The following is a 12,497-nucleotide window of genomic DNA, read 5'->3' as shown; positions in this document are numbered from 1 at the left end:
AGAGACAAGAGCCAGTCAGAGAGGAATCAGCTTCAAGTTGAAACCAAATCAATAAGCAAAAACAAAGAAATTATATAGAAGATATGTTAGTTTCGACCAGAGAAAAGTCACAGAAGTTCAGGATTTTCCATAATCGTTTCTGAACTGATCTGTCTATATGGAGTGTATGTGTGACATGAGAATTATGAGAAGCAAAAGAGATAATAATAAAGCATATGAACATATAATTAAGAAATAATAAGCTAAACTCTCGTGATTGTTAAAGATTGGAGAAGACAAGACAAATCTTTTCCTTCTTTTCCTCACTCTCATCATTGTCATCCTCAATCACTCCCACCACCTCTTTTCTTCATAAGTTACATGATTCAGAATTCTACTTTAATTTTCTTTCAATATTGCTACTGCAAATCAATAATAATATTTGCTAATCTGAAGAGCAAATCCATGAATCCACCATACCTTCACCTCTCGAAGAAACATTCTCCGAACTCCTGTCTATCGTGAAATCTTCCACCCCAGTTGTAGTCGTTCCCATTCTGAGCTGGGACGAGTCCATGGATGGAACCATTAACGACCCTTGAGATTTGGCACCAAAACCTGCCACATTTGATAAGGGGTACCTTGGAAGTGGTGCAGGAGGAAGAGATTGAAACGTGAACATCGGGTTCTGCATGCTTAGTAAGCTTTGATGATTCTGTTTTGTGAAACCCAAATCAGATAGTAGCTGGTGGTTATTACTACCACCGGGGGCTGTTGAAATAGCTGCGCCGCCGGAGTTGCCAGTGGAGTTAGTAGCGGATGCAATAACGTCAAGACCGAAAGAAGAAGGAGGTGCTGATGAAGGTGGGTTAAACTTCTGTGCAAATGGGCGTAGGAGGTAGTGCGGCAGTGGAGAATCCAAATGAGAGGATCTCATGGTGGTGGAAGCTGTACTGCCGAAGAGATCGAACCTACTTCGAGAAAACGGTGACGCAGAAAAGGGCGGCGCAGGGATTCCTGTAAACTCTTGCACCATCGCCCTGAAATTTGACGTGTCGGTGGTGAGAACTGTGGTGGGTGCCCTTCTAGAGGCTCTGGTTCGCTTCTTGGAGTTACGTACTGGGTTGGTCTGCTCGGAAGAAGATGAACCTGGAAGCTTTGCACCATTCTTCGCCGACGTAAATAATGGCACCGTCGAAGTAGACGATAATCCTTGGAAAGAACTGGCTTGACCAACTGAAACCGGTTGTGCCGAAGAAGAAGATGAACCCATCAGACCGCCTATTGGGATCTCGGTGCAAGTGGGTTCAGATCTTAAGCCTCTAGACCATACCACGTCGAGATTTAGCAGATTCGATGGTGGCGCCGCCGCCGGCGATCGGGAGTAGGTATCGAGATAATTCGACAGAGGGTCGAACAGTGAAGAGGAAGCCACATGAGTTGTTGGATTCAAGAAACCCGAGTCATACTCTTCATCGCCACCGCTCGAGGACTGCAAGCTTCCACTGTTACCAGAATCCATAGCTGGTTCCCTTCCCTTGTTCAGTTCTGAAAATAAATGGTCGGTGGAGGAGAATGAGTGATGAAGAGAGAGAGAGAGAGAGAGGGGGGGAGAGATCAATCAATTAATGGAAGAAAAAAGATTGAAAACTGATAAGGACAGAACATTTTTTGAAGTCCAGGATTTTGCAGAAAGATTTACATAACCCACAAAATTTAAAGATGATTCTGCAAAACAAGAAGTTAAGAAGAAAATGAAAAATCAAGTGAGATCTTCTAGAAATGCTTTAGGCTTTCAGAAAGTACCTATCTCTTTAAAAGCTCTGATCTACCTATGGATGGGAGACTCATTTCGCTGCCTCTGATTGATTTCTAAATTCTAATTAGGAGTTGTAAGTAAGGGAAAGGTATGAAAACGAAGCTACGGGGGAGAGGGAATAAGATACCCTAGTACAATCCGAGCGATCTTCAACTAAGGTAGCGTAGAGAGAGGGGAAGACAGAAAAACTAGAAAAAGAAAAGGAGGGTTTATGGAAGTGACCAAATAAGCCTTCTTTCTTTATCTACTTAATTTCATTTTTCTCATCATAGACAGAAACTCCACTATTTTTCTTTTTCTGATAGAAATTTTCTCATCTTTCGTTTTTCTTTTGTTTGCAAAAACCTGTCCTCTATTATCTTTAAACTTAAACTACGATCAAGCTTACTTAAATCAAGCTCCCTTAAATTATATAATTTCTTGGATTCACATTCTCTGTAATTCCTTTTGTTTAGATAAAATTCAAATTTATTGGTGGATTTAAATAAAATTCAAATTTAGTTTAAGTTGGATAATTGTTGGATTACTTAAATGTCACATAGCAAAATCCTATGAGAAAATGGTAGGAAAAGGAATTATAGAGGATGTGAATCCATAATCTCTCTTTCATACCCCAAAAAAAAATCTTCTAGAAATTTTCTTATTATATTTTTCATACCAACATGATTTTCAACTCTCATTGTTCAATTAGATTTTAAAATAACTAGATTACTCTTTAATCACAAGTTTTTTCTTTTCTTTTTTTTTTTTTTTTTGATAAAATAAGAAAGACTCAAACTATTTCATTTTTCTTTGTCGCTTTCACTTTTAAATTTATTCTAGTTACTTATTGAGATGCCTTAACAACGTGTTGCATAATGGTATATTTATTGTTGAATCTATTCTTGATCAAAATAGAAACAAAGAAATTAGTTTTTCTATGAATATTAAGGTTGACTGATGTATCACTTTTTTTTTTTTTCCCTCTTCAAGAAAGTATCCTCTAATTAACCGTCATAGGTTTTAATCAGTTATTTTTTTATATACTATAATCAAATACATTAAATAAAAGAAAAATTAGAAGAATCATATCGGATGAAAATTAGTCAAAAGAAATTACTCAGACCAATTTTTGGAATTGGACCATAATTGACAATAAAGAAATGCATGGTTGTTGTTGTCTTCTTTGATCAATATCTTTATTGGCCTCACTTAGATCATTTTTGTCTTTTGGTTGAACTCCATAATTTTATTCGTGAAGAAGCGCATGAAACACAATATTAATATATTATTCTTGTTGATCTTGTTCTAAAAAGAATTACTAAGATCTTCTACATACGAATTTAGCATCAGGTTTGAATGAAAATTTATTAATTATTCACTATGAAAGGCAGAGTTCAAGGGTTTTGACCACCACATAGAAGGTTAATTGAAAAATGTACTTCGGAGGACATCTCTCGAAAATGTTCATTCATGGAAAATTTCTTTCAGATAACATATAGACAACCTTGATGCAAACAAGACAAGTGAAATTGATCGTATTTGATCTAATTAAGTAAAAGTTATATTAGATCAGATTTGAAGTAGTTCAAGCCTCAAATATTAGAAAATCTTTGAAGGTTGCATAACCATGTTAAATGGTTATATTTGGATGCCTTAATATGGAGAATCTGATATTCAAATTGAATTAACTAAAAAGAACTAAGGTTGCACTAGAATGAGATTAAGGAAAATAGAGAAGAAAGACATGCATATGTTACATCTTATATCAATTAAGACATAAATAAAACTGATTGCATCGAGGCAAAAATTCATGAATCCAACCCATTCGGTGTCCTCCCAAGTATCAATAGCAAGATTTTCCGAATTTATTGTAGATCAACCATACACCAGATATAATACTACACCAGACATAACATGTTAGAGCAAGCAAAATAAAGTTATTAAGAAATCTGGTTAGACCATCTATGCCTATGTGGAGGTGAAAATAAATTGTAGACCCCAATGGAAAATGGTGGTGTATTTCTTTTTTTTTTCTTCCAACTTTATTATATGAAAAATGAAATGTCAAAAGAACACTTTTGAGTAAATATTGATTAGGTTTAAGAGATTGAAAGAAATTCCCCTTCTCTAAAAGTGAGGCGGCTTTTTATATCCAGTCATGTTTCCACTTGAAAAGATCCTCTTCAGCTTGGAGGTTACCAGAGTGGGGTCGCCATTGAATGAATGAATGAATATGTGTGCGAGAGATAAGAGGCTCGTGTGAAAGGAATGAAGAAAGAGCAAACTGTAATAAAGTAATTAGCAAAGGAAGATTACGATTAATTAATTACCTATTGCCCACCTAAGAATTGCCAGAAATTACAAGCAAAGATTTAAAAAAAAAAGGCAGATGAACGATGATGAAGTGGGCAAACAACCAAAGCAGGAGAGACGGTAGAACCACCGTACGTCTGTTTCTGTACGTCTGTGGTAGAGATACCATCGCCACCGCCGCGCGCTCTACAGTTCCCATATAAACCCATGAAAACATGCAACAGTAAATCATGAGTTACAGTTATCTGTTGCAGCTAATGAATGTTCTTGGGTAGGTCTGTGTGATTCTGTAAATGAAGTAGATCAAATATGGTCAATAATAAGAGAAACAAATAAAGTTAAAGCAAAGAGGAAAAACTATTTTTTCTTCATCTACCAGAACCAGACCATCACAGCCTTTGACCAAGTCAGAAAACCAGAATATGCTACATTTGAAAAGAAAACAATCAGAAGAAAAAAATCAAAGTTATAATTGAGCAACGTTTAGAGAATCTTTTCACTGTCTTTTTCTTCCTCCCCCTCTCCCCCGGGGGAGCTAAGAGACACAAACAGAAAGAAAGAGCTAAGCCTTCATTATTGTATCCACCTTATAAGATTGGAAACATGCATCTTTATGCTTTTCTATTATTTATTTTTTTTAATTATATGTAAATTTGAGAGAGATTTCTTGAGCAAGGATTTGAGATCATTTCATGTGACGACAAACAAAGAGACTCTACAAAAACCTTTTTCTTCAAATTTTATAGAATAATCGGTTTTACGCCTCATATCGGGAAAAATTAGAAAGGACTATCGGTGGAAATACATGCAAAAGCTAATAAGGGTGGGATATCCACCATGCATGAGAAATCATAACATAAACGTGATTATTGGATCGTATAGGGTTTGTGTTCCCCTTACATTATACATTATGTAGTATATGGATCAATACAATACGAGAGTGTAGTTTCGATCACTCCAACAGTGAGTTAGTTGAGAAATTGAACTATCCAACAAGGACTGGTTTTTATTAATGAGAGATAGCATGAGAAACCCATGTAAATGTGAATATCGTGACGACCTTATAATATAATTAAAAGAAAAATAAGTGAAAGTATAGTAAAAGAAATCTTGGAATGGGATGGATAGATCCGTTCAACCATACCCCAGGTTCGCTGCAACCATTCAAACCAGAAATCTACTATAAACCATTCTTTTAATTTTCTTCTAATAAGTCAAAAAAAGAATTGGTTTTTAATTATTAAAAAATAGTACAAAGGATCTTATAATTATTTTTAATTTCCTTTTCTTGTTTCTCATGCATAGTGAGAAGTAGTAGATTACAACATAGAAGATGTAAGGCAGATTAAAAAGATAAGATAATGTCTTTATCCATAGTAGATTTGATTAGATTAGAATAAACTAGATTGTTATGGTAATATTAAAATAAACCCCCACTTTGGCTTTGGCCACTTTCCATCTCAATTCTCACGTCTCCCAAGTCTGCACGGAATGTTAAAAGTGGGGTTTAAGAGGATGTTGACCCTTCCTATAACAAAGTTGATATTTTACAATGGGGACCGTTAAGCAACCGTTAAATTCATTTATAGATTCAGAAAGAGAGATGATTTTACTTAAAATTTATTCAATAACTTGAAGGGTATTTTGGTCACTCTGTGTTTAAAATTGGAATATTTTTAACTGTGGCTAACGGTGTTAATCTAGTTGAAACTCACACGTAATATATTGCACTAAGGAAACCCAACATTAGTTTACATAAAATAACCCACCAGTAAAAATCTCAAAAAAAAAAATTCTACCAGCCCCGTCCTCGCTATGACTATATCCTTGAAGAGAAAAAGATATAATGGTCACAACTTTCTTTGAAGGGTAATATAACCATTTTCACAAACTCTGCTTCTCTCCATTAGTTTTTTTCACTTGCCCATCTCTTACTAGAATTGAGAACACAAGAGGGACCTATATCAGAATGTGGTTAATTTCAGGGCTCCATTTAGAAACTTACTCATCCAATGACCACTTCAATGGACAACTCACCATCAAGGCTCAAGCCAAGGTTTTATTTGATGGAACGACACTGTTGAGCGGTCTCTCTCATTTAGGCACCAAAGCTGTTCTTTGCCAAACAAATCTGTGCAAACTCTACCTTCCGTGTAAGTATTGATTACAACAAGAAGAAGCAGTTCATGGGCTAGTAAGTATAAAGATCATGGATACTGAATTAAGCCCATCAAATGGAGAGAGGGAGTCTTTAATTTTTCTTTTTCATGGGCCCTGGGCCCATGGAAAATATCTTCTTGTAAATCTTTATGAATCAAAGGATTCGACTGACACCTTCAAGAAAACAACAATTTTGACCTACCCTGGTTGATGCTGATCCTAGTCCGAGATTTCTACTATCACTAGCTCATTGATCTGCGAGCATGCATGACGAGATACGTGCCTACGTGGGCTTTGGCATGCAGATAGCTAGCCTTGCCCATGTAGTAGTCACCTGTTCTAGAAAGAAAAAACAAATTTGCTTTCACCGAAACCACCTGCTCTAGAGAAAAAAAAAATACATATTTTACTTCTTGAGTAATCGGATAGCCCATGAGACACTTGTGTTTTAAAGCTCAACAACGGCCACAAAACAAAGTTTAAAATGAGGCACTTGTGTTTCTGGGATTAGAAAAGACATTATCTCATGAGAGAAGAAGAGAAAATTAATAATGTGATAGTTTAGCCGGTAATCTCTGAGGATCTCTTTCATAAGGGTGAAGGTATCGAAGGGATATGCTTTCGAATTTGAATATCCGAACCTTCCTTAGTCAGTAAGGTTGCTTGACCAGTTTACCGTGGACCAGACGAATGTCACAATTGAAATTCCTTCATCACCGATTCACAAATACTCAATTCTCTGGGCTTCCAAACGGGGAATTTTCAAACGCCAATCGTTGCCGTGTCGCAGAGACACGTCACCCAGACTTCCGGAAGAAGCATCCTCCGTGCTTGGTGAGGAGAGAGTTCCTCTGTTCATACATACTCGTTCTCCTTGTCTCTCGTTCGTTCTCCTGCGTTAAAAAAGAAGGGAGATTTCAGCTGAGCAAGGCAAGAAGATTCTGTGTTTTGCGTGATTGATTCAAAATAAGGAGAAATGGTGACGAAGATGAAAGCGGAGACGGTGACTTTGATACTAGTGAACCTAGCTGGGATCATGGAGAGGGCCGATGAATCATTGCTGCCTGGTGTATACAAGGAGGTTGGGGCAGCCCTTCACACCGACCCAACAGGTCTGGGTTCCCTCACCCTCTTCCGATCTATCGTGCAAGCGTCGTTCTACCCACTAGCTGCCTATCTCGCCATTAACCATAACAGGACTCACATCATCGCCCTAGGTGCTTTTCTCTGGGCCGGCGCCACCTTCCTCGTGGGTTTCTCGTCCACCTTCTTTCAGGTACTCTTCCTTCCCTCACGCCATGCTTTGGATTTTGCAGGGTGCTTTTGTTCTTTCGTTACTGAACTCATTTCGGATTTTTATTTATAACCCTAAAAAAAGAACAAAGAACTTATCACGGATTGTCAGTTGGACCATGTTTCTCACACATTATTGTAATTTTGTAGCTAAAATTTGCGTAATTTGTTTCTCCTTGTTTCTGCAGCACGATTCATTGTTGTTTCTTACAATTTCGATCTCTGTAACTATCAATTTATTAGGCGGATCAACAGCTGTACCGATGCCCTAGAAGTTCATAACTATGAATATGACATTAGATTTGTACGATTTTGATCTCTCTACAAATGTGCTCCAATTGTTTTCCCCAATCCGCTAGCTAGCCCTCTCACGCCTTCCTTCTCTCCATTTACCCCTGGTCTCTATCACTAGCAACAACTACGGAAGAATCAGCAAGTAAAACGGTCAGAGGAAATAACAATTCAAAGACATTATTAAATCCTAAAGAAAAAAAAAACAAAAATTTAAAAATCTGACTGTCTTAATTCTTACTTCATCAAGATACACTACTACCCTTACTGCAAGTGTTGCAGAACTGGAGCCTACCATGTCTGGTGGAGATCCTATATCTTAACCCTCAAGCAGAAAAGGAACATCAGTATACATTTCCAAAAACTAGACAGGGATGCGATGTTGATGTCAATCTCTCAGATACAACTATGAAGGGCTAGAGCACCGAATTACTATGACCGAAACAGGAAGAACTTTGCTCTGCTTATTGATTCAAATGTCAAATATAGAGTGGGAAAGAACGGTATTCACATATTCAGGAAAGTGAGCACTTGGCAAAACAAATGAAGGATATAATTAACTGTTGAAACAAAACTGTAATTATATTTTGGGTAATAGGATTCTGGTCATGCACAACGCACGGCATCCAACCTGAAAACAGAAGGCGATAAATTTCAAGACAGAGCCATTTTTAAGTGTCCGGGTTTGGTTGCCACCCATGCCATGTCTACAGCCAGTTAGCATTCTTTTTCCATTAATATTTATAAGATGCTGATTTCAACTAAAACAAAATCCTAGAGAATAGAACAGCAAAAAGAATAATGTAATTTCGTCCATGTGTTGAAAGTTTTCGATTACTAAGAATGAATTTCTCCATCCTATTGCTAAATACATGTGTCTACCATTCTAATTAAGGTTTTCAATCTTTGGTTTGTCATTTTTCAGGTGGCAGTTTCCAGAGCATTAAATGGGATTGGACTCGCATTAGTAACACCTGCCATTCAGTCCCTCATTGCCGACTCAACTGATGACAACAATCGTGGTGTGGCTTTTGGATGGCTTCAACTGACAGGAAACTTTGGCACAATTCTTGGTGGCCTATTCTCACTTCTTTTAGCCTCAACTTCATTCATGGGGATTCCCGGTTGGAGAATCTCCTTTCATTTGGTTGGAATGGTGAGTGTTGTTGTCGGTATTTTGGTCCGCCTGTTTGCTAATGATCCACGTTTTCCAGAGGGTGGTACTAAAGTTATTGATCCAGCTTCAAGAAAGTCCATTATGTTTGAAGTGAAGAATCTCATCAAGGAAGGCAAGTCAGTGATTAAAATTCCTTCTTTCCAGATACTTGTAGCTCAGGGCGTGACAGGAACATTCCCATGGTCAGCCTTGTCATTTGCACCTATGTGGTTTGAGCTTATTGGCTTTTCCCACAAACAAACAGCTTTCCTTATCAGCATGTTTGTGGTTGCTAGTTCTCTGGGTGGGCTGTTTGGAGGGAAAATGGGGGATATCCTTTCCAAGCATTTCCCCAACTCAGGCAGGATACTTCTATCACAAATAAGCTCTGGATCAGCTATCCCACTGGCAGCGGTGCTGATGTTGGGACTACCTGATGACCCCTCCACGGTTTTCATGCATGGTTTTGTTCTTTTTGTCATGGGGTTGTCCATATCATGGAATGCTCCGGCTACAAACAAGTAAGGCTCTCTTCCCTGTTGAACCCATATTTTGCTTTCTCCATTTACTTTCGCAACTTTTAGAGAGAAGAAGAAAAAAGGGGGGGGGGGGGGGAGAAGTTTGAAAGGGGAAATTCCCCCCCCCCCCCCCTGGGGATGTTATGGGTGAAGAAAAGATTACAGTAGCAATAGAGGAAACTGTTACATTATTTACCAAAATGTGCAACTTGGAATATTTAGAAAATATATGTGGACTGGTCTAGAAAAGCATCTATGGATATTAATAAAACTTCCCAATTGAGTCCAATTTTAGATAAGGTGAGGAGATATCATTAGCTGGGGCAGAGTGATTGTCCCACTTTCGACCCTTGCAACTCCTCCCTGGTAGGGCTAACCATTCTATAAATCTTTATATATTTGAAATTTAGAATCACCATACAAAACGAATAGATTGAACATCATACAATTTTAATTTTTTGATACTTCTTTCATCTGATATGTTGTATGTTTTTCCTTTGAGATAGAAATTGATATATACCATTTCTGTAGTCCTATATTTGCAGAGATAGTCCCTGTAAAGTCACGTACAAGTATCTATGCACTGGATCGAGCTTTTGAGTCCATATTATCATCATTTGCTCCCCCTGTAGTTGGGCTTCTGGCTCAGTATGCTTATGGATATAGACCAGTTCCTGAGGGAGCCAGCATTTCAGTTGAACTTACAACTGACAGAGAAAATGCTGCATCTTTAGCCAAGGCACTTTACGCAGCAATAGGAATTCCAATGACTTTATGTTGTATAATCTACTCCTTTCTCTATTGCACGTATCCAAGGGACAGAGAACGAGCACAGATGCATGCACTAATCGAATCAGAAATGCAGCATATAGAATCAGAGAATCCTCCTGCTGGACGGGACTATGCAGAAGTTCGCTTTTCTGAATCAGAAGAGTTATATGGGAAGGAAAGATGCGTGATTGATATGGTCTATGGTGTAGAGGATAGTGATGTTGACGACAGTGATGAGAACACGCTTCTTGCTCGCCAACTCACATTGGCAAATTTAGGGGGATAACAGCCCCTCAATAAGAAGCTAGTTGGATGGCTTGGAGGTGTCCATTTTCCTAATCCGATCTGTTGACCCAGTTTTCCTGTATTTGGGTGATCTTCAGAGGCTTGTACAAAATTTGGTTGAGAGACTACATTGCTGGCTTGTCCCTTGTTGTGTCCAACTGACACAAAACAAAATATATTTGATGCTAGAGGTGAGAAGCTACAGTTTTGCAGAACCGAAGTCAGTATAGTTATTTCCACCAGAGGAAGAGAAAAGGTCAGCATGGTTATTGGAATTTGCTTCTTTGGTGACTATTTTTTTTTGGGTAGACTTTGGTGACTCATGATCATATTGTTAAGCGTACCTTTATAGAGAATAGAGAAATTGTAGAATTGGGTTTAACAGAGATGTGGCAGTTGCAGAGGGGATGATGTTTACGGGGTTCTCTAGCTATCATGATCTTCTTATTTATTTTCTCCACTTGTTAATTAACTGAAGCAAAAGCCCCACTACTATGAACCGTTTGAATTGCTTCTAATGTGGGCATGGTTGGAATGTTCCATATGGAAGCATTACTCTACTTTCACTTGACCTAGAAGTAAAATGGTTTTGAAAATGTCTTCTGTGTATCACTGGACAACATACCTTGAGTCAAATACTTTCCAAGAGAGAATGTGTTTTCTTTTTCTCTTTTATTTTTTATTTTATTCCTTAAAAAGTTAAAAACGATGAGTTATCAACATTCAAGCTCATATTCGTTAGGGGCAGTTTGGTCAATTAGCTTTTAAATTTAATTTTTTATTTGTAATTAATGGGTTAGACTGTTGGAGTAATAAATGTAATCTAAAAAATTCGATGGGTGAAAATGAATTTACATTATACGCATATATTTCGTTGAATTTATATTAATAGCTATGGTTTTAGGGATTTGCTGGTTGTAGGTAATTGACATCTTTTGTTTTTTAAAGGTAAATTGTAGCTATAGACATCGTTTAATAATCATATAGGGGTGTCAATTTATAGTCCGAATCGTTAAAATCGAAACGCACCGGCCTATAATAGCCTGAATCGGTCCGAACCGCAACTCGTTATAACCCGTTTTGTAATTTTACATTAAATAATATTTTAATCATTATATTACCATTAGGTAGTTGGTATAGACAATTAAAAAAATTAAGAATGAATTCAAAGATTCAATAGTCATTTCAGTACTTAATATCTAGGTTCTTGAATTTTTATAGAATTGGTACGTTTTTTTTTTTTTTAACGGTAAATTGATCAATAGCAATTTTGCTTTCCATATAATTCTCACTTTTGTTGTAGGATGCTCAATTGTTTCTTCTTATTCTTTTTCTTACAAACCATAAACCGTTAGTTAACCCGAATCTAAACCGTTAGTTAGCTCGAACCCAAACCGTACAAAACCGAAACCGTCCCAAAACCATTATTTTGCTAATGGGCCGTGTTTGGGCTAGGTGTTTTTCAGCCCGAAACCATTAGATCCAGATCCAAACCGCACCGTTGACACCCCTAGTGGTCCAATTACTGACTTGTAGTCCATTAGAATGGACAAATTCCTATCAAAAGAAGTCATCTTCTGTTTTTAGGATAATTTTCAATTCAATCCCTTAGATTTGATATATGTCATTTTTAGTTCAAAAAAATTAAAATTTTGCATCTGCATCTTCTATGTTATAAAAAAAAAAGATAAATATCATTTACCTCCTCTCTGAACTAGACAAGTATCACTTACATCCCCTTTTACTTGAATAATATCACTTACTTTTCTTCTTATTTAGCAAATATATTAAACACATCCCCTCTGTTAACTTTCTCGGTGAAATTAAATTTTACCGTTAAATATTTTTCTAAAATCTCAAACTATCCTTGGCTAAAAATATTTTTTTAGTTTAAACCCTAAATTATCGTAATCACCCTAGCACTTAAAAT

General features: G+C 37.1%; 2 protein-coding genes across 2 annotated transcripts; one reads left to right on the top strand and one right to left on the bottom strand.

The window, feature by feature from the left end:
* Nucleotides 1-62: 62 nt before the first annotated feature.
* On the bottom strand, nucleotides 63-1,876 carry LOC149026774 (uncharacterized). Its single transcript, XM_089145763.1, has 2 exons — nucleotides 1,786-1,876; nucleotides 63-1,527 (listed from the first exon to the last, which is right to left on the bottom strand). The coding sequence occupies exon 2, from the start codon at nucleotides 1,499-1,501 to the stop codon at nucleotides 425-427; it is 1,077 nt and encodes a 358-aa protein (XP_089001889.1). The 5' UTR covers nucleotides 1,502-1,527; nucleotides 1,786-1,876; the 3' UTR covers nucleotides 63-424.
* Nucleotides 1,877-6,790: 4,914 nt separating this feature from the next.
* LOC149026773 (uncharacterized) lies at nucleotides 6,791-11,523 on the top strand. The gene is made up of 3 exons (XM_089156149.1): nucleotides 6,791-7,529; nucleotides 8,763-9,514; nucleotides 10,043-11,523. The coding sequence occupies exons 1-3, from the start codon at nucleotides 7,230-7,232 to the stop codon at nucleotides 10,566-10,568; spliced, it is 1,578 nt and encodes a 525-aa protein (XP_089012275.1). The 5' UTR covers nucleotides 6,791-7,229; the 3' UTR covers nucleotides 10,569-11,523.
* The last annotated feature ends 974 nt before the right edge of the window (nucleotides 11,524-12,497 follow it).

Source organism: Hakea prostrata, chromosome 1 (genome assembly GCF_041222555.1).
Source record: "Hakea prostrata isolate BN-2017 chromosome 1, UWA_Hpros_2, whole genome shotgun sequence".
NCBI classification, from domain to species: domain Eukaryota; kingdom Viridiplantae; phylum Streptophyta; class Magnoliopsida; order Proteales; family Proteaceae; genus Hakea; species Hakea prostrata.
Note: the sequence above shows the minus strand (reverse complement) of the source record. Positions and strands in the feature narration are given on the sequence as shown.

Excerpts from the sequence above, each read along its gene's own strand:
- LOC149026774 (XM_089145763.1), bottom strand. The coding sequence starts at position 1,501 with ATGGATTCTGGTAACAGTGGAAGCTTGCAGTCCTCGAGCGGTGGCGAT.
- LOC149026773 (XM_089156149.1), top strand. The coding sequence starts at position 7,230 with ATGGTGACGAAGATGAAAGCGGAGACGGTGACTTTGATACTAGTGAAC. Across the intron at positions 7,530-8,762 it reads TCTCGTCCACCTTCTTTCAG|GTGGCAGTTTCCAGAGCATT; the intron begins GTACTCTTCCTT and ends GTCATTTTTCAG. Across the intron at positions 9,515-10,042 it reads AATGCTCCGGCTACAAACAA|TCCTATATTTGCAGAGATAG; the intron begins GTAAGGCTCTCT and ends CCATTTCTGTAG.